This window comes from Platalea leucorodia, assembly GCF_965183815.1.
Source record: "Platalea leucorodia genome assembly, chromosome: 7".
Lineage (NCBI taxonomy): Eukaryota > Metazoa > Chordata > Aves > Pelecaniformes > Threskiornithidae > Platalea > Platalea leucorodia.
Window position 1 is genome coordinate 50,142,212 of NC_138829.1, and position 21,886 is coordinate 50,164,097.

The window sequence follows — 21,886 nt, forward strand, 5'->3', positions numbered from 1 at the left end:
CAGAGAAGTGCTGCTCTGCCGTCAATGTTGTGTAATGCAAACACAAGTTTGTTCTTTCCTCCTGCTCAGCACAGGGAGGAGCAGGGGCAAAAGGCAACCTTGGAAATACGCACAGATAAATAACAGCTAAAATCAAAGTAAATACAATGATTGTAAAGCACATAAACTTTACAAGGCCAGTTCGTGTGAATTTTTTTTTTTTAATGACACTAATGCCTTGTTCAGCTGGTGGAAATCCAGGAGAGATAGAAACTTCAGTACAGGTCACGCAGCTACCTTTCAAACTATCCCAGCATCATGCAGGTGTCCATAAACAGCAAAACAATCAAATTTGTCAAGGCTCAACTTTTACGGGGGAACGTGGTCTAGATTTAGCCTCAGGATCAGGTCTGCAAATCAATGTCGAACTGTATAACCATGTTCACTTGCATAAGAGATACTTAATTGCCCAACAACCACCAGAAGAAAAACCCTGAGCCATAGTTTGCCTAAAGTGATGCCATGAGTTTGTTACTGGCACAGATCATCCAAGTGTCCACAAGATAAGTCCTTCTACCGCAAGACCATCTTTTCCTCTGTGCTGCTAAGGCGTAGTACAAGACAGGTTGTGTGTCTCCAGCTTGCTACAATTTGCATCAAAGCAAAGGCTAAAGCTTATAAAAACAGAGGGAGACTGGAGCTTTCTTCATTTGTTCTATTTGAAACTTATTGACTATCAAATCAGTATCACTATGCCCATTTCTTAGCTAGTCAATCTCTTCTGGCTGGCCACGCATGTAAGCAGAGCTCCTGGATCATGTGCGGAGAAGTTTTCCACTATAAGCATCCCCTTCTTTCACCTACAGAGTTCTCTCACCTAGACCCATTTATCCACAGTTTAAACACAGATTTTTTTTTTTTTTTTTTTTTAAACAGAGTCCTAAGATGGAAGGAAGACTCCATGCAAAAAAAACCTATAATCCCTCAGAATGAGCATCCAACAGTTTTGCTGTTTGCGAAGGGTGAGTGATGCAGCAGTGAGCACGGGAATCCAGGCAGCCGAAGCGGGCTAGCAAGCAGGGACACCAGGGTGAGAGCAGTATGTCAGGCACAGACCAGGGAGTTTTAAAATCCAGCCCATCTCCAGAGAGATGGGAGACTTTGCACGAGTGTATGTGTGCAGTGGTGGGGCAGTAATAGTTCACTCAGTCATGGAAAACAAAAAGCCCATCACAAAAATCTACACTCAGAAACATATTAATCAGGACCTTCTCGAGGATTTTTTAGCCTTTGTTTTCTGCCTCTCATGGAGTCATGCACTGTCTCCTTTTCTAGCACAGATGTGCACTACCTCACATTAACCAACTTGTGTACCCCAACAAGAGCATCTGTACAATGCACATGTCTTACCAAGCAAGCAGGTGCTACCAGAGAAGCTGTGATCCTCACACAAACCCAAGTATGGTGATACCACCTGCTTGACCAGTTCTTCCAGCTGTAGGTAGCCCTCACTGGGGCCAGTAGGCTCATGGACACTCTGAAATTCAAACATAAAAAGTCAACATCACCCTTACATAGTTTTGGGTAAGGTTTTTGAGTAAAACCTGGGGTCTGTCAAATATCTCTGCACTGGAATATCCCAACCATATCAGTAGACTGTTTGGAGGAGCACAGCTGATGAATCCAAATGGAGGTTCTGGTGCCATTCAGGTCAACCTCATTGTTCAAGTCATAGCCATAACCCTATGGACATCGAGCAGCTAGCTGTCTTTTTTCTGACCAAGGGATAGGAAGGTACAAGGTATGCTCACACTGAGGGTTTGCACAGTGTAACTACAGCGATATAATTATACCAGGGCAGTTCTGCCAGGAAATGTCTCTTTGTAGAAAAGCCTTAAACCACGTTGGGCAAAGCACTGCTCTTTTCCTAGGCAGGACCACAGGAAAAGCACCCTGTGTACTTCAGCTTACAGCTGTGAAGATGGTAGATAACACTAACCAAGTTAACAGTAATTTCAGAAACCGTTCACAGACTTAACTTCCTGCAAAGCCTCAATAAGTTTTTCTTTCTCAAATGTGTTACTCTGAGACCCTCTCTGCCCTCAAGATTCTTTTATTAAAATATTTCAGGGAAATTGAGCTAGCACTTTAGTATCTCCTGATATTATAGTCTGGGTCACTGGCAACATGAGAACAGCAAGAACTCATACAGAAATACCAGCTTATCCACTTTGCAGTTTTGATTGTACTTCAGAAAGTTTCATTCCCCGCCACTCATTATAAGGTATACTGGAGAAGAAATAAAAGTGAGATGAACCCAAACAGCCACCTGTAATATGGTATTTTGCAGGACTGTCAGGCTGGGCAATATAAAAAGGTAAAACAGCTGGTATACTTGGCTGCATTTGGTATGCTTGGAAAATATTCTCTTGAGGTCTGGATAAAGAGGGTAGTCCTCACAGAAGGTCTGGGTCTCTTGGGAGAGGCTTTTGGAAGATGTATAGCATTTTGCCTGCTGCCAAAAGGTATTCCTTCTCTCATAGGCACTGCTCAGCATCCCAGCCAGCCAAAGGGCTGGCATTGGGCAGCCAGCAGCCACAGCTCATTCAAATTCCACAGTCCTCTGAGATGGAGACTCACCTGTCATTGCAAAGCTGAGAAACAGGAGAACTAGAGCACAAAGAGGCATTCAGAGAAGCTGGAAGATGAAAATTTATGGGAAAAAAAATAGTGTCCTGAGACTGTTCCTAGCTGGGGAGGAGAGGTACCAAGAAAAATACAAACACCAAAGAGCAGAACCCAGCCCTTTCACGGCAACATCCTTACCTGTTCCCAGGAAAGCTCAGGACATACAAATTCAGCTCTCATTTCTACATTTACTGCTCCCGAATAAGCACACATCACTTCCCCTTCACCACGCCCTCTACCCTCCCCACTCTCCTTTCCAGGGTTTGTATTAGTTCAATGAGGTTGAGATACCCAAGTGGAGTCAGACGAAGAAGAGCAGAGGCTCCCCACCTGCAGAATTAACAGCATCTGGACAATGGAAGCTGGGAGCTTTGTCTGGACCAGAGGAAGAATTTCTTCCAACTTTACTTTTAGCAAGACCAAGTCTCTGAAGCCAAGAAGAGCAATCTGACGGATAGTCAACTCCTGACCCTAAAAACCACAGAAGGCAAAATCCAAGAGTTGGTAAAGGGAGATGCGAGCATCACACCAACACATGTATGCACACAGACAGAAAGGGTCTATCCTGCCTGCTGCTGCTGTGGCAAAGCACCCCCAGTTGCTCAGGTTGAGGATTCATGGTACTCTTTGGTCACTTCCCTCTCAGTCTTTGTCCCACATAAAATGAGTAACACCTCATCTGAGGCACCACTAGGTTTGGAATGAAGCCAAAAATGGGCCTGTATTTCACCAAGAGACTATGCATTCCTGAAACCCAACTGCCATCCAATTTGGTCACAAACATCCAAAGCCCAGGACAGATGCAGCTCGTGCTTTTGCCACTCGGAGCTGAGAAACCAGAGGAGGTTTGGTAGAGAACAAGGTTGGTACAGAGTATTCCTTAACCAAGCCTACCTCTGGTCTGTGTTGGATCCTCTTTTTGCTCAACGTCTGCACTTTAGACCTTGCTGATATGACAAAAATCCACAATTCAGTCCATTATAGATTTTAGGATTTAGGCTAGAGCAAAGCTAGCGAGACTGCTTGTACCAAACATCATTTAAAAAAGCAACAGCTTTGATTTCCACTGCAAGGTGCTCCGTGTCCTCCCAGTTAGTTTTTTACATCAACAACAGAAGTGAGCAGGCTTAACAGATGAAGTTGTTGTAATATTTCTCAGCATATTTAAACACAGTTGGACTCCATTTGACATTCTGGTGTTACTGCTTTTCCCTCTGCTATGCACATCCACACGAGTTTCTCTTGCCCCACTGCAGCTTAACAGCAGAAATTTTCCTCCCAGACCTGCCCAGAACTTTCCAGCCTGAAGAGTTTCCCTTGTTCTTCCCAGCATGTTAATCTCTGCCCCACGGTCTATTAGGGAACCATTTTATGGTCTCCAGAACACACTCAACATGGCAAATATTTAGCTGGAAGGAATTAACAGCAGTTAATCATTAATTCATAATAGGTTTAATGTCATAATTAATAGCATCATCAATATGTAAATACAAATTAAAGCCAATAGTCTGGAGGGCAGCTTGGCCATAATAAAAGCACTTTGCTGTTTTAAACCATCACTGCATGTTTAGAAACATGGAGGTGTAGAAAAGACCAGTACTTATCTCTGAACTATATTTCAGCAGCTGCACCCTTTTTATTTATATCATGCCGTTTAGTCCCATTAACTTCATGCCCCATTTCAAAATGTAAACATTTTGCTGTGCCAAACAAAACAAGATTTGCTATTCTTTTTCCACATCAAGTAGTTACATCAACAGCTGCAACTATACAAAAGCCAATGACCTGTTTACATAGTTTCCCTCTGTACAGCAATTTAACCAACTTGGCTGCTTAAAGGTCATATTTCTGCAACAGCTATGAGCCTCGGGTTTAAACTTAGCTGAGATAGGAAGTTAGTTCTAGTTACTACCTTTGGTAACATACGCTCACACATTTGGCTCACTCACTTTCATTCTGACTGAATGGGCAGTTGCTGGGATCACAGAAAAGCAAAACTAAATAATCATGTTGACATTCGCAGCAAAAGATGGGGAACCAACAACAAATTGACTTTCCCATCTACCAGAGTAGCGCATGAAGAACTGCGACTTGGTGAAAGAGATTTGCTAGATGAGCTCTCTTCACATGTGGTGAAACACCATAGAAATAGGTACATACAGCTCCCTCTTTGTAGGAAGAGCCCACTCTTGTTATTAGGGTACTGGCCTGGGATACGAGCAATTTCTTATTTCTTGCTGCACCAGCAACTCTCTGCTGCAGCCTAGGGCATCTTACTCAGAGTCAAATTCTTGGATGTATTTAGGCAGTTTAAATCCACACATTTGTGCAGGGCTTAGGTGCCTACAAAGCTTTAAATATGCTGTCTGTACCTTTCAGTTCCTCATCCATAAAATGTCAATACTTCCCTAACTTCACAGCTTCTATGAAATATTTTTGAGTGACTCAGATATTGTGACAAGACAAGTGCAGTAAGAAAGTTAGGCTTTCAAAGAACCTCAACATCCCATAGTCATGCTTTCACCACTACCACCAAGTTACTTCCAAAAGCTGCACCCATTGTGCAGTAACTTTTGTTCAGTTTCTCATTAGAGACATTTAATAGCAGGGGAGTAGATTTTTCTGGTAAATGGCAGAATTATTAGCATCAGTGGCTATGATACACAGTTAGCTCAGCTGTTTCCACAGTGCACAGATAGCTGCAGTGCAGACAAACCCCTGCTTAAATACATTAGGTCACTCCCTGACTGAGAATTAGTTGCAAAAGGAGAGAAAGGGGAGATATTATAATTGCAGAGTTTTACCTGCCAAACACCTACCTTTAAGCATCTGCAGCAAGGAAAGAATAAAAACAAACACAGTAGAAAGGTTAGTGTCTGTCTTTACAGAAGTCCTTTCTCTTTTAGGAAATGCCAGCTTTAATAGGATTAGAGGAAAAGGGCAAGCTTTGAGCTTTACCTGCTGCCTTTCAGACAATACAAGGGAAAAATAATTTTATAAGGCTCTGGAAAGCATGTCTTGTGCAGAGAGAGAAAAGTCAAGAGGACGAGGCTAGCATTTCCACGAACATCAGTCTCCTCATGAGGTATATTTTTCTTTTCCTCTGATGGGAAGAGAAGATCAGAATAGGCTGGGGAGGTAATTAGACTGCTCATATGGAAATCCTGACTAAAACTACATTAAAAAATGATACAGCTCAACACTTCTGATGGGATACTCAGTTTTCAAAATACTCAGTGTAAACAGGTCTAAAGCTGTTCATTCATCTTCTGCCCATAGATTTACTTGTCCCCTTATTAAAGCTCCAAAAAACCCAACAGAGGATTTTCCAAAGGCACAACTGGGACATAAGCCCTCCAAAAGTAGTTAGGGAGAGTTAAACACATTTGCTCCTGATCTAGTCTTCAGATTTGTCCCTCTGAAGACAAGTTGTCAGTGTTGTCATCTGCACCAACAGAGTCCCAGGTATGTAAAAATGGAAGAACTATAAATACAAACATCCCAGAGCTTCCGTCTACACTCAGTATAGTCCAATAGTTTCAGTGTTCAAGCTTAGCTAAGCACAGACAGAGGGTAGACAAACGGGAATAATTCAGCCCAAAACACTGTGCTTGCCCAGTAGATTTTAGCAGTCCTTCCTACACAGTTAATGCTGACTTGGGCAAACTCTGCTTCCTCCCAGATTTAGTTTAAAGGTTTTGAGATCTGTTTAGCCACTGGCCAAGCAGTACTGCTGGAACAGAAGAGAAGTTTCTGTGTGCAGACATCGCAGTTACATTGCCTCACCTGACTAAGACTGAATAATTAAGATTACCTGGACTGGGTAGAATATTGCCTGGAGTGTAGGAAGAGTCTCTGTAAAATAGTGATCCCAGATTTCAGACAGGACATCAATGCGATCCTCACCTATGAAAAGAGAGATTGGGAGCCAGAGCTTTAGCAACACAGACACTAAAATCGAGCTGAATTTTCCCACTACTCTCGAATTCCCCAAATAAGAGATACAAACCCACCCTTCAAATTCACAGTTTCCGTCCAAAACAGGACATCACTCAGCTAAGCCTCACCTTCAACAGAGATACAGGGCTGTGACCATAAATTGCTATGTTGCTTACTGCAAAGACAGCTCTGTGCCAAACATGAGACCAATTCCAACAAAAGAGCAAGCCATTCTTCAACCAGAGGCTTTAACTGCACAGCAAAGGATTGTGTAACCTCACAGCTCACAGTCAGCATGGTCAACTAGCATGGGAGCATGACCGCACATTAGCAGCTGAATCTGAAAACCAGCAGCTGCAGCAACTGAGTCAGGGAGACCATTGACAAGAGCTGAGCCTCCTCTGGCATCCCCCCACTCCCAAGCGCAGCCATGGTGCTCCTCTCAAATGTGGCATTTGGGACGGTTCCTGAATTAAATCTACTTGTGGCCACTCCTCATGTGACTCCTACTCAAACATCACCAAATGTACGTGGGTATTTAAAATGAAGGCAGGCTAAGTTATGCAACTCATGATTCCCATAACAGGAATACAACTGTGGTCAAAAGCCTATTATTAACAAAAAATGCTTTACTGAACATAATCATTTGAATAGACATTTTAAATTATGCTCATAGGCTCTGTAGAGCTGCGTGTTCCTCAGCATTTGGGCCCAAAGCTTCTAAGTTTTTTAGGAGATTTTTCCCATCCCAAAGGCCAAAGGTTTGCAATTTTTTTTCAAGTTTTAGATACATTCCCCAGATATTTCAGGTGCAAATACAGACCCAGGTTTAATAACACAAGTCTCTGCCAAAAGGATTTTCCAGGATAGCTTCCACGGAGCCTCAGCTGGAGCTCACAAGCAGTCAAGACTCAAGGAGCAGTAATGGAAGACAGCTGCTCAAGACAGCTTTGAAGGCTCAGCCTCAAGGTGACTCAGCCTAAAGGCCCTACATGAGGAACTGGAACACACATAAAATTGCAACTCAAAGGAGCCTTATTACTGTGTACTGAAGTGCTTTCCCCATCTGGAGACTTCCACACGGGCCCTCACTGTGCTTGCCCATGGGTTGTGCTGCTTAGGACATGGCCAGAGAGTGAGCAGGAACAGATCCTGCAGATGTTTCCTTTCGAGCAGAGAGCCCACCGACGACCGCAGGAGGGTTCAGAGGAAGGCTTCACTGTGTTAGGTATGACGCCAGCTTCAAAAATGGAACTGCAGGCAGACGAGCACATACCCAACACCCCCATAACAGCTACCCATTACCAGAAACTGCCAACTGTAAGTGAAAAAGACAACAGGAAACAGACTAATTGAATGTTTAAATTTTTCCTTCCTCTGCCTCCTCCCCAGGACTGCAACGCTTTGGTATGTGGAGCCAGAATGAAATGCCATAGATCACTTCTCCTTCTGAAGGGGAAGGGGGAATGGTTTGTTTCTTCAAGAAATCATAAATCCTACAGGCATTGAAAGAGGTTCTGACAGACTGTATAAAGAAAAATCACGTTAAAATAAGAGGTTGTGATTTGAAAAACAGACACAGTAAAACATTGCCATGCCCTGCAGCAGGAACATTATTCCATCTCTGAGTACTGGGACAGTAGAAATTTTCCAGGAAGACAGAGCTAACTGAGAAGCATGTACAAGAAGTTCTTGTTGCTGTGACCACAAGACCTGCAACAAGCCTACACATTATGAAAGGAAGGTGCCCGTGAGTCATCTCCTGCAGAGATGCCAGCCTGCACAGGCAAAGTGGCTCCAGTGTTGCTTCAAACTGGAAACAAAAAAATGAGGCATAGGAAGAGGGTTTGCTGTCTGCCTGAGAAACTTCATCTTACCCAAACTACTTGAGCAGTTGCAAACTACTCATGGGCAGCTCTCAGTTTATTACAGACTGGAACTCCATAATGATAAAACAGGCATTGGAATAGTTTCATATGAATACAGAAAACAAAACCTATGATAAGCTGCACAACTCCCATTCTGAAGAGCTGGCAGTGACAGGGCAGGTACCCACATTCGGGAAAATGCACGAGTCTGCCTTTTTTCCTCCCTTACAGGACCAGGGCCGAAGAAGCGTGCACCAAGCAGGAGGCTGGCAACTGCACAGCTCCTTCAGGGTATGAGTCCTACAGCCCGCTGGCTGGGTGAAGTCACTTGGTGAAGAACGGTGCAGAGGAATCCAGCACCAACAATGATGCAAGATTATAAGTATCTATTGGCATTTAATGACCCAGATACAGCAGGCTGGTGATTAGCAAGGGATCTTCTCTATAGGCTACAAAACTGGGTCAAATCAAACGGCAGCCTAGTTTTGAATAAAGACGTGCTCTAGACAGCTTGCTCTGCTTGAGCAAACTGTTAATAAAAGTGACTAACTCCCCACACATCCAGCATTGAGAGTTGCTGCACCACACTGGCCTTCATCCACAGGCTCTGCGGTAGCGAGCATGTGTACCCCAGTGGTTTGAACAGAACTTCATGTGTGATCAACTTCTTTCCTGAAGGATTTCATTCCCACCCAAGTGACTGTTTTTTCTTTAAATTCACACAAAGCCTGTTAGTTCAGCTCTCAAAAGCATGACACAGTAACCAAAATTGTGCTTACATTGAGCTGTGAATCACATTGAGAAATAAAAGGCACAAGGCAGCTCTCAGCACTTTTGCAACAGGATCCATGTGCAGCCCAGAACTGCTTTAAGCCCAGGTTCAACTGCCACACAAGACTCACGTTCCTGCTCTGGCAATGAAGATGTGGCTGGTGGGAGTGTTGCAGCTTCGTGGCTATTCAAACAGCCCACCATCCCTTAAGCCTCACAAGGGCTGCAGCGCAACCTGACTCCTGAGAAGTTGTGTGACACCCTACAACATTACCAGAAAGGGCTGTACGCTTTCCAGACATGCAAATCATCTTGTCTGACCAAACGTCAAAGCACAACTCCCTTCCAACATGGGTTTCTTACTATACTTGCCTTCACACAGCTTAACCTTCTCCTCTATAAACAGCAAGCCTTTCACAAGGAGCTGGTTCTGCCAAGAGAGAAGAGAGAGACATGCATTTGTTTTTTCTGAGATTTCAAATAAACATGGAAGAATGATTTTTTTTCAGATGTTGTCCACTTTGCATGCAGTTATCTAAAGATCAGTCATATCATAGTACTTTCTCCCAGCACCGTCACCAGACCTGGTCTCACTATGAGTGCTGTACATTCATTAACCCCCTCTTATTCAGCCAGACATGAGAACACAACAGACAGCAGATAGTTGAAACACTTGCCAGAAGTGGGAATGAAGGACCTGTCCTGGGTCACAGGGAGGGAGTCAAGAAAATAAAACGGTTCTTAGCATGAGTGCAGCCACATAAGATATACCTCAGCCATATGATGGAGGTGATCAAAGGGCCAGCTGCTACCAAAACGTCCCACTCTCTTCTTCCTTTGCACTAGCTCAGTGCTTGCCTGGCTGCACAGTAAGCCAGTTCATCTCCCAAACCCTTACTTCTCTATTCCTACCTATTCTCTTTCTATGAGGCTATCTTTTTTGCTATATTGAGCAGTTGGATCATCCCAGTATGCAGTCTCAAGCTGCAGAAGAAGTGGCAGGAGTTAGTCTTTCCAGATAAACTTAACTATCACGGACCAGACAGATCAAGATATCGATGTGCCTGTTTGCAGTTCAGGACATCTAAATATCTGACAAGCTTTCTGCTCCCATTTCCCCAAACATAAGAATGGTGCAAAAACACCACCTACCTTTTTATTCTCCCAACAGCACTAGGAGAATCAGTTATTCTGAAAAGCTTTGAGAATCCCAGAGAAAGGAGCTGCTATCACCACAGCACACTATTACTGCATCCTAAAAAGTTCAGTCCTACCATAGAGATCATATTGACAGAGAACAAAGCCTTCCATCCCCCTGAAAGGATTCAATACCAGAGTAGCACACAATATTCAGAGACCTCAGTATCTCTCTCTCTCTTTCATGTTCATCCTCCAGCTTTTGTTTTTAACAGGTAACCAGGTCAAAGTTGCACCTTTCAACCTTCCATCAGCTGAGGAGCAAGGCACATCTTTTTTCACTCCCACTGCCATTACACCACTGCCTGGAGACCACCATGGCCTCCTGATGAGCTGCCGTAGTGCACACCTGCCCTTGCACTGTTGTTCTGGATGACAGACCTGCCTCCTGTAACCATATACCAGGCTGGCTCATTCATGCCACACACAAGCAGATAACCATGTAAGCCACCCTAAGCAAAGAGAGCAGCACACCTCTGCATCCTCCCTACAACAAGAAGCAATACTAAACTGGGGTATTGTTGAAGGGAATAAAAAGAATGAAACGTTGCTCTGTGACATTCTCCGCTTGTACTTGTACTTCACTTTCCAGAACAAAAGAAAAACTTGCCATTCGAGAGTCCTACTTGTTAGCATCAGACATCTTTGAAATGTGTAGAAACGAAAGGGCTCTTCCTTAAATAGCATCTAAGCAAACAGACTCCAGAAGTCTTTTGCAAGTAGGTTGAGGCTGAGGGATTGAAGAGACCACCATACATCCCCATCAGTAAGGAAACATCTCTGGATGCATTGTCCTGGTGGAGAATTTATATTCAAAAAGCTGTCAGGTAGGAAAATACTGAAATTAATAAAATCAGGGGCTGAATTCAAGAAACTTCTTTTGCTTTCAAATCTCACCTCATGCAAGGCAAGCTCTGAGACCCTTTGGGGCTGGGTACCACTGCAATACCAGAGAGAATTTTTTTCATTGGCATCTTTGTCAAGATTTCAGCAAAAAGGGCCTGGAACAAAGAACAAGCCATATAAGCTCACCAGTCGCCTCACATGCTATTGGTAGTAGGGGGAACTTCCATTAAAAGTTTCATCTCAAGACAAGACAAGACTGTATGGAGATTGTCTTGTTCATGGTGTGAAAGAAGTGTGATGGAATACAACAGAGAGGAAACGGGTACCTTTCCTTGGCTGCTATCCCATCTCATGGCTACTTCATCCACATTAAAACATTAACTCATGTTTTGCTACAATGGCTTACTTGTCTTAAATGAGCCAGATGTAAGTACTTTTGAGATACTGCTTTAAAAAAAAAAAACCTGCATCCTGTAATGTGTATCCAGAGTTCAGTCATGACATAAGGAGGAATGGCCATCCAATTCACCAGTGGTAAGCTCTGTTAGTAGCAATAATGGTTAAATATTGTATAGTGCATACAAAGGAAAAATAATTAATGGTCATGCTTGTAATTAAGGTAATTTGGCCCTGCTAGCAGGTAGCTTTTTTTTCAGAATTCAAACCCAAAAATATTTAGTATGGTCTTATTCCCAAAATAATGTAGAATTTAGGTTCGTTTTAAATTAGTTACACAACAAAACCAGAGCATTTTAGGAGCAACGCATGGGATGAAACTATATGATTTGAACGACCCATCCAAGTCACAAGACTTTGACCTTTATTAGCTCTAGCAGAGTGCAAAAGCAATCCTATCCATGCAGTACAGTCAAACTATAAACAAATTTCAATACTCTACTATTAACCAATCCTAGGAATTTCAACACAGGAATCAGAGCTAACTTGAACAGTCCTGTTTGTCACAGGAACATGCTAAAATTGCTATTCTGCACACCGGTGACCATGTGGAGACAGGAACCCAAAGTACTTTTGCATGTGACCTTCTGAACCTGCTCACAAACAGCGTACGAATGACTCTCATTAACTGCAGTTGAAAAGCTGTGAATGCCAACAGGTAAAAAGCAGAGCTCTCTGGCAACACTGCAGACAGCAAAGCAGCTGCTTCTAGGCCTCACGTAGTGCACGGCTGTCAGTTTAGGAGGGTATGCTTTGGTCTTTGCTGACTCCTTCCACACCACTGGTGCCCACCTGGGTTATCAGGAGCGGAGGGACCTCCAGCAGGACATGCACTGCCGAGGGCCTGGCGGCTCACACCACCTCCATGACCTGTGGCATCTCACCCTGATTACAACAGCTTACTCAGTTTTAGCCAAAAAGCCATAAATTTATTCTGAAAAAAAGTACACTTTCTGCAGTTTTTTGGCCTCTCGAATTCCCCCCAATAAAACAATTTAATTTTTTTTCCTGCAGAAGCCTATTTTCTGATTTATTCATTATCACCAATGTGACAAAGGGCTGCCAAAGGAAGCTGCAGGGAGCAAAGGGAACTTGTCAGTGAGAAATTTTTAATGGCTGGGAGGCTTTGTCACTCCTCAGTTAGGGTGTCACTCAGTTAGGATGAGTGTTAGGGTTGAGAGAAAGAGAAAGCCAGAGCTCCCAGCAGAGTGCAGGAGGAACAGGGCTGCCAAAGGATGGATAAGCTGCAAAGAAAACATGCCTGGGAGGCACTTTTCACCTGGGCAAAGACAACAGCAATTAGCAAGTTGGATAAATACGTTCACACAATGAAAAAAAATTGCAACGTTTCCAAACATTGTTATCAACTAACGGAAGGTGACTATTTTGCAAAGATTCTCTAGCAGAAATATAGGCTTTGGAGGGAAATATTAAGTTGTTGGGATCTCTACTCAAATTTTAGATTTATTCAGCAGAAATAAATGACTACACATGTCAGGCTCTGGACAACAATAACAACAAAAAAAGACTTTCCAGGAAAAAACAATGTGAAAAAGGAGGGAGGAAGAAATCTGGAATGGAAAAAATTATGAGGGGAAAAAGAAGTGAAACCCACTTACACTGTAAGTATTTTTCTGCCTGAACAATAAGACAATATGTTTGGAGTGATGCTGCACTTTAATCCTTCCAAATGCTTTCAGGTTGTTAATAAAGTACTTCAATTCTTTATTTTTCAACCTATAGCTCATGGTAATTACCTCTCATATATTGCAGGGAAAATTTACAGCTGGTCTTTAATACTCTGTCATTTTAAACTACTATATAATTAAAAAGTACATACATATATATATGTATATATATGAGGGTGTCATGCTTATATGCTTCTGTTTCTCTCAAGAAATATGAATTCCGTCTCTATCTGCACTAGAACATCAGGTTTCAATTTACATACGCTTCCTGAGCACTGTGGATACAGTTTTCCAGCTACTTTGCTTATAAGTTAGTAATATTGACGCTTTCTACTTTCAGAGATTTTTTTTTGTATTTTACAGCTATGTCAGCAAACAAAATACACAATTCTACACCTTTATGGGCAGCACAGTTCTATCTATTAAAAATAGATATATTAGCCATTACCCTGTAGTAAAGAATTTATAATGCTTTTATGAATGTATTATCAGTAATTCCATGTGCTAAATAGATTACATCATATCATTCTTTAGGTTTCTAAAAAAAAAGCTTAGCTCCATATAGTTACTACAGAAGTTTCAATTATCCTCTCAAATTTTCCCTTTTCCTGTGGAAGAGAGAGGCTTTTAAAAAAAAAAAAAAAAACAAACAAACCAAAACAAAACAAAAAACAACCACCACACTTCATTGCCCTTCTCCTCATCTTAAAAATATCTGGAAATTTTACTTATCTGTCTTTTCTGCTAAAGTCACAGGCTTAGAAATGCATTCAATCTGAACATTACCCCCTCAGATCAAGCCACACAGGTAAATTTTCATTAAAAAACCCTACAGGGTTTGCTGACAAATCAATACAATCTAATAAATGCAGCCGCAGCAGAGGTCTGTATCAGACCTTGTCTAGATTACAAGTCTCATTTTACTGCTTTATTCCTGGTTGCCAGAGGCAACGCAGAGGCACAGAGCTAATAGGAAAGATAAAGCTTTTATTTGCAAGCAAGACCAGATAAAGACTCACACGAAGTGAACTTGAAGGTTGCATTTATTTGAAAAAGTTGGAAATAGAAACAAAGCCCGGAGTTAACCCCCTACATGTATATGCAGTCGAGAAATTTGGAGAGAGATGTTTTGCAGCAGATGATAGATAGATAGAAGTGAGCTTGTAAAATCTCACAGGTTGAAACCTCCCTACTTTTCTCAGTGCAGAAAACCACAATAGCTGTTTCAGGTATACCACCAAGAAGTGCAGCTAAGAGAAAGCCTTTAAGTAAGTAATCAAAAAATATTACTATTTCCCAATAAGCCACTGTCCATGGGCGGGGGGGGGGAAGTTTACATGAACACCCATTTAATTATGGACAAATTTTGTTTTCCTTTCATGTCTCCAAGCCTACCATGGCCAGTATGCCTTTAAAAAGCCACATTGAAATTAACAAATTAATACTAGCTCATTAAACAGAAACATAAGCTTGGAACAGGAGTAAACTGACCCAAAGCAAACTCAAAATAATTGACCCCATTTTGCTGGGTGAAAAAATCAGTTTTTCTTTTACACATTACAGCATTTCTTAAATGCAGCCCCCTCTTCTAGCCAATGGAGGCTTTGTGTTCTAGTGTTAAACCACACTTTTACAGGCTCTACAAGTGCATAGCCACTGTTTCTTGGCTAATCTGATGTTAATTTGAGAAAAAAAAGCATCACCCAAACTTACTTGGCAAGTATTTTCTACAAAGTTATTGCCAGTTGCACAACACCTACCTACTTCTTGGCAGTGTTTTACAAGATGCAAATCTGTGTGAGCTGCAGCATCTCATACCTGGAGCATCCCCCCTGTCCTTTTTTTTCCTCTAGAAAGAGGTGAAATAGTGATAGAAGCAGAGAGATCATTTTGATCCTACATAGAGAACAAATTGCAAGATAAATATGAAATCACATCCTAAAATGACTCTTCTAGAGACAGCTTTGTTCAAAAAAGATTAAAAAAAAGCCCACTTAAAGAGAGAAAGTGAGGCAGGGAGAGTAAGAAGGCGAGCAGACCAGGCAGACCGAGTAGGCTGCACTGCTATGATCTAGACCACAATGCGCCAGAGAGGCAGCAGGTATGGGAAAATCCCGCGGCCAGGCCTCCCAGCTCTGCACTGGCGAGTCACTGCTCCAGGTGGAAACCCTGCCTAGCCAGTGCATGGCATGCCATCCCACGCTACACTTTGAGCGGTAGCAACCAGGCACCATTTCAAGTGAATCACACACATCTATGGAGCTGATGCAGGGCCTGCAAGAAGGTGTCCCTGCTGCTGCTGCACCCAGGACTAGGTCCTCTGCTTGGCTCGCAGTAACGGGGCTGAGCTGCTGGGTGACCCCATCTGTGATAACGAAGCTGGGCAGTTGCTATGGAGTCTCTGGAGCTGCTCCATGAAAGCTCAGTCCTAGAAAGTGCCAGTTGAAGCAGAAATAATTAGCAGACCTGCATGAACAGGGATTCCCAGCCAGCAAGGAGAGAAATACAATAATGAAGACCAGCTTGACCTGAAAGGGTATTGCAGACATACGGCTGAGCTTTGCAAATCACACAAGTGTGAATTCTCTCCCCTTGTGCAGTGGCCAAGCTGCTGCAGCCCCTGGCAGCAGGGATGAGACAGCACTTGGCCAGAGAAGAGCTAGCACTGCCTTTATCCAGCAATAACCATCACTCCAATGACCCACACAACTATTTCTTTGCCTTGCTGCAAAACAGGTAAAAGTAGAAACCTGGCACCAAGGAAAGAAATGTCACACGCATCAGGTTTTTCAATTTGACTAAGCAGGAGAGAGGGACACATGGCATTTTCAGCTGTTAGCATGGCTTTACAAAGCAGCCTTTCAAAGGAGAGCAAGCATCACGAGAGATGCTGGATATGCTGGAGTCCCAGAAAGACATGCAGCGGGGACTTAAGCAAAAGCTTTATGGTGCTACAGTAGAGGGGGGAATGCATGCTTCCCCCTACCACTGCAGCTGCCTTGCGTAGCCGGCTAACCTACAGCGAGAGGGACTCTGACCACAGGAAGGTTCACCAGTCCCAATTTTGACCGCTTTAAAGGGAGAAGACAAAATCAATTTTGGCTTGGATCCAGGCTTGCCTCGTCGCTGCTGCTGCTTACTTTTGCAGCTATCCATTATCATCTTGCTATTTTTACTTTGCTTGACACCCTAGCAACATGGGTGCTCGCACGTTGCAGTTTCTATGGTTTTGCATACAAATAGAAAGCCAGGCTTAATTCTGAGTCAGGACTTGTCACCTCCCACAGCTCTCCACTGCAGCAGGCTAGAAATTATGTAACAGCTTCGCTTCTGGTTTTAAGACATCAAAGCTCTCATTGGATTAAATGAGGAAATACAGTCCACTCGCCAACCCTCACCTACCAGCTCTGCCAGCGCAGGCAGTGGACATCAGGCTGGAGAGGCATCAACTCCGGGCATCTGACTTTCTGCATTTGCAGCCCGTGGGTGCTGGGAGAGGTTACAGTGCCTGGGAAGGGATCAGGTCTCTGTGTCTCAGGAGGAGACAGTTTGGAGTTACATGCATAAACCGGGCAGTTCTGCTAAAGTGGTTAGCTGTGAAATAGCTAGCATTTCCATTTTCCCCCATGAGTTTCAAGATTAACAAGCCCCCAGAGAGTGAAAAGAAACAGTTCATCCTTTCCAAAGGTTTTGTTTCAGGCTGTTTGCAGAATCAGGAAGATAATGCATCAATTTATCAACACTCACTAGTTTTATATTTCAAAAATTTTCTCCACAACCATGAGGGTCAGACAGCATGAAAATGAAGGGAGCTTATCAGAAAAATCTTACAGCTGCCTCAGAGAAGTCCCAATCGCCAATACACCCTGTTTCTCCAAATCCCAGCCTCTTACGTTCCATGGTCATAGGATTCCTCCCTGTTGCGGTTCAGCTGACAACCAGAGAACTGACCCAGCAGTGAGAGCAGATGGTGCCCTGCTGGGTTACTAAGCAGAGGGGTGCATACAAAGTGCCCCTTTTCAACAGCAGGAAACTATGGGATCAGTTCATGGGCAAAGTCAGTACTGGAAAACCTGGAGCATGAAGCATTGCTTTAAAGCAGATCTGCAGCAAATATTGTGAGTCTCAACTATCTGGCATTTACACTCAGACTCTGATCCAAGAAGATGGCTTGTATACATAATAGGGTTGCTAAAAGAGCAGATTTATAAACATAAATCTCCCTCAGAATGAAACATCTGAGTTCCCACTGAAACCCTTACAGGAATTACATTTCTCTTTCAAATACAAACCAGACTCAGTAACTCTGGTATGATGACGGTTTGGTAGCAGAGAAAGATTGCCTAAAGCCCATCCATTTCCTAAACATTCCTTTAGCAACTTCAGGAGCTAAGAACTGGTAATTTGCATGAGTGTCGGTGAAAAGGACTTGTGAGTAATCAAGTTGATCACAAAGGTAGGTTTGTCTCACTACAAAAGCTCTGCTCCATTTTAGTCTTAAGCATTCACTGGTTAGGAAAAGTGTGTGTGTGTGTGTGTGTATAAAATATACATAATGTAAGAGCCAGAACTCTTAAAACAATGGAAAATGTGATTTTAAAAATTATCTTAATGGCTCCTGTTACAAGTGCTGTGGCATAAGAAATGGAAAACATTTAAGTCAATTTATCACATCTAAATATTACATGATCCAGTTAGTTGCTCTAATTGCTGCTAGGATATTTAAAACTGCCTGGTTACAGAGGAGAGCAGATACTTCAGGGTCCATTTCAGTCTAAGAGAGCAGTAAACTTGGTTCTTGGGATAGCTTTTCAGTGGGCTTTAACAGACGGAGGAGGAAATTGCTGCCAAAAGATGCACTTCCACTCCACTCTCCATCCTGGTGACCCACTCCCATCACCTCCCCCATGTCAGAGGTGATGAGCACAACAAGTCAAAGGAAGTAGTTGAAAACTTTATTTTTTCTTTCAAGGTTGTTTTTCAGCCAAATCAGCAGTCTGATTCAACTCTACTCATCTTGGTGGCAGCAGTATTGCCATAAATCAGCTGGCATCAGCAGTGAAACTGAACCCACAGACAACTGAATAGTCTTTCCCTGCTCCACAGCCTGAGGATTTCTGAGTAAGGACATTCAGGAGGGAGTGGTAACTTTTATCATTGCCACGTGCTGTCAGTCTAGAATCAGAAATAAGTCTGCATCTTAGCTCACAGTGGGGAAAAAAGCTCATTTCCTACAATAGCCTTTATCTCACAGTTTGTCTTATGGCTTGCCAGCACCAAGAGTTTTACTTCAGGCTAAGTCTGACAGATGCCAAGTTACTCCTTTTAACATTGAGAAAAAAAAAATCCCAGAAATTAAATTGGAGTCTCAGTGGCTTCAGTGGGAGAACAGCAGCTGCAGGTGAACTATACATATACACTGAGGTATTTACACAAGTGTGAACAGACAGACTGACAGAAAAACAAACTCGAGGTGAGCGCAGCCAAGCCCTTGCACTGTACGCTCTCTGAGGCAAAGGCCACCACTCTCTCAGCAGCAGTGCAGTGCTGAGTACCTACATTGTGATCACGGCCTGTGGCTGAAGTAGTACAGCCCTGCCATTAAGGTGAAAGAGCAGTTTTTGCTTCTGCTTTTGCAGAAAACAGTGCTGGTGATCAGATCCTTTTCCCAGGACAAGATCAGATGCTCCCTTGCTAAGAGGGATGCAACACAGATATCCAGCCTCCAGCAGCGAGCAGGCTGTAGTCTAAGCAGTCTCTTCAGTTGTCAGCTCTACTACTAAAAGATCTAAGGAGTGTCAGCTAATGCCACTAGCCCTGGCATTACTATGACAGGCTTGAGGTTTACAGTCTGGTGGAAGAGAACAACACATTCAAACCCTAGCGCTGGGAGCCATCCGGTCCCAGCAGTTGTTTGCTCCTCTTGCGCAGCGACACGATGCAGCTGTGTCTTACTCAGCACTGGAACCCACCCAGGCCTCTTTCAGTACACTCTGAATTTTCAAAACCAGATTAACAGTCATACGTCAGCACCTCACATCCCTCGGGACCATGCTCATCTCCATGCTCTGTTCAGGCTTATGGGTGCATGAAGTTGCCTCTGGACATTTTCTGCTTATTCCAGCCTTGCACACCATGCCTAACACTGTAGTACCTGGGTACCTGATCAAGACCTTTCAAATTTCAATTCGCCACATATATTTAGTCGCAAACTTTCATTTGCCTGTTTTTAAATTAGCAGGAGCAGTAGCAGATTTCCACTTAAACCAGACAATTTGCACTACGGGCTCACAGGCTTGCCGCCAGGCTGCCACCAGACCCCACTCACAGTCTAGGAAATGTCCCGCCATTCGGCGCCAGCAGCCACCTCTTTCCAGTAAACAGCTTGTGCAGATAGGGTCTAAAGAAGTGAAACATGACTACCCCTGGGGCAGGGGTTTGCTTCTCACTTGATAGCACAGCGTGGGGGATTTTTTAAAGAAGTCATGTAATCTAATACTGATAGGAAACAACACTAGTCTTCTTTTTCCCCTTTCTAAGCTGTTAGCACAGTACGCAGAAGCGTCAGCCACTTCAGAAAGTACTGAAATTTTCTCTCCCTCTCTGTCTTACTCAAGGAGAAGAAAAAGCTCTTGTCTTCTTAGCAGCCTCCTCCTTTTTTTTAATCAACACTACACTGAACAACTTACAACACTGAAAGCCATCAGTGCTCTCTCAAAATCATCCAACACACTTTCATGTGGTTACATTTGAACCTCTGTCTATCTGGACAGTATCGGTAAAAGGCAATAACACTTATTCACATTTGTCTTCCCTCATCCTTCATCTTTTGTTTTTTCACAGGTTGCATTTATATTTGTGGGACTAAAAGGCAAACAGTACCTAGGTTGATTTCCTGCTGATAGGGACTTCCTTCTCTGCCCCCCGCCCCCAAAACAGCCAGCCGTTATCTTTTCTCTTCCCCTTTGCTGGCCCCTGTTGCAGAAAACCTACTCCTGAATTCTCTATACTAGAGAAACAGGGTGAAAAAAAATATGAAAAGGTATCCCATCATCTTTAAAAAGTTCAAGTGAATTCCTTCTTGACCTTGGCAGGCTACTAGCAGCCTTTCTTAAGTGCAAAGAAAGATTATCCTTAATTTAGCACATACACCCATAAATATGATTACTCCCAAGGCTATATGGCCCACATTAAAAAGGTCCAGTACCTCCAACATCTTCTGTAGCAAAACAAAAATGAAACTTGTAAGCTATGTGCATGTAAAAAGGGGTCCTAATTTTTTTATAGACCAAAAAGCTGAAGAGAGCAAACCTCAAAAAAAAGCAAGCAAATCATGTAATACCTGAAAGTAATCTGTGATGAAGGATCCAAGTTCACTCTTCAGCAGCCGTCTGTAGACAGAAGGAATGCAGCTATGAAGTAACAGCTATTGCTGGTCATTTCTTACAAGTATATCCACACTTTACTACCAGTCATACCAAAGATACATGAGTATATGTGAATGTGTCATTTTGGCCAGAGTTAGATTTATTTTACATTTAGGTATCTATTCTTTAAATCCCCACAAAGGCTATTCTCAAATTATGAAGGAATGAAACAGTTTCCCTGAAGTATCCTATTTATAAGCCATACACCTAGAACAAGCAAAAAAACAACATTTACCACCCTGAATACACAGAAAGTTGGGGAGACAATTTAAAGTTATTTAGTTTGAAACTAATCATTTTTTCTGCTTTTTGTTTAAACAAAGACACCTTTCATTTCACTGAAAATAGCATATCTCCCTAATGCTGTACTTCCTTTTCTCTTGGAAGTAGAAGGTGGGAGGATAAGGAGACGAGCAATGAAGTAAACACACAAGCAGAAGCTGCGGCTTCCCCTTGACTACCACATTTAAAAAAAAAAAAAAGAAGGCTTATTTTTCAAGAAAGAAATTCTAGAAATTTAACAAGATGCATTTTAAATACATGCAGGCAGAAGACACTCTAAACAAGTATTTCTGGTAAAATCTGTTGGATTTTAAATCAGGCTGTGATAAAAGTTTTAAATTCTAATACATATTTATATTTCAAAACTTCAGTATAAAAATCAGGATTGTTTTACATCAGAAGAAGCATTAAAAAAACACACAAAGTTCAGAGCATTTGCACTTTCAGCTTTCAGTGACTGTGAGCATAAATTCTGTAGCAGTAAATTCTGCCTAAAATTTAAAAGGCAGCCAACACTTTCCACTGCAGAACACTGCATTTTTTTTCTGTTTTAAGAGTGTTGCTTTTCCTCAATGTGAAGTATAATCAAGAGTGCTCAAACATGGCATTTGAATCAAGGACCATCCACTTCTCAGGCTGGGTTCTTACTAACAAACTACACCACTTTTTCCTAATCTTTGCTGAAAGTCAATTTTGACAGCAACCTTCTTCCCGAACCATTTTGTAACACTTCTACATTTATTCA

At 42.6% G+C, this 21,886-nt stretch overlaps 1 protein-coding gene across 4 annotated transcripts in view; it reads right to left on the reverse strand.

Moving 5' to 3' along the window:
- The window catches only part of PRR5L (proline rich 5 like), a 46,030-nt gene that overhangs the window by 7,963 nt on the left and 16,181 nt on the right, over positions 1 to 21,886 (reverse strand). For all 4 annotated transcript variants that reach the window (XM_082317253.1, XM_082317254.1, XM_082317252.1 and 1 more), the window contains 5 exons: positions 20,775 to 20,823; positions 9,618 to 9,675; positions 6,482 to 6,573; positions 2,998 to 3,138; positions 1,390 to 1,516 (listed from right to left, as the gene is read on the reverse strand). In XM_082317253.1, the coding sequence (XP_082173379.1) occupies positions 1,390 to 1,516; positions 2,998 to 3,138; positions 6,482 to 6,573; positions 9,618 to 9,675; positions 20,775 to 20,823 (467 nt within the window). The remainder of the gene's footprint in view (positions 1 to 1,389; positions 1,517 to 2,997; positions 3,139 to 6,481; positions 6,574 to 9,617; positions 9,676 to 20,774; positions 20,824 to 21,886) is intronic.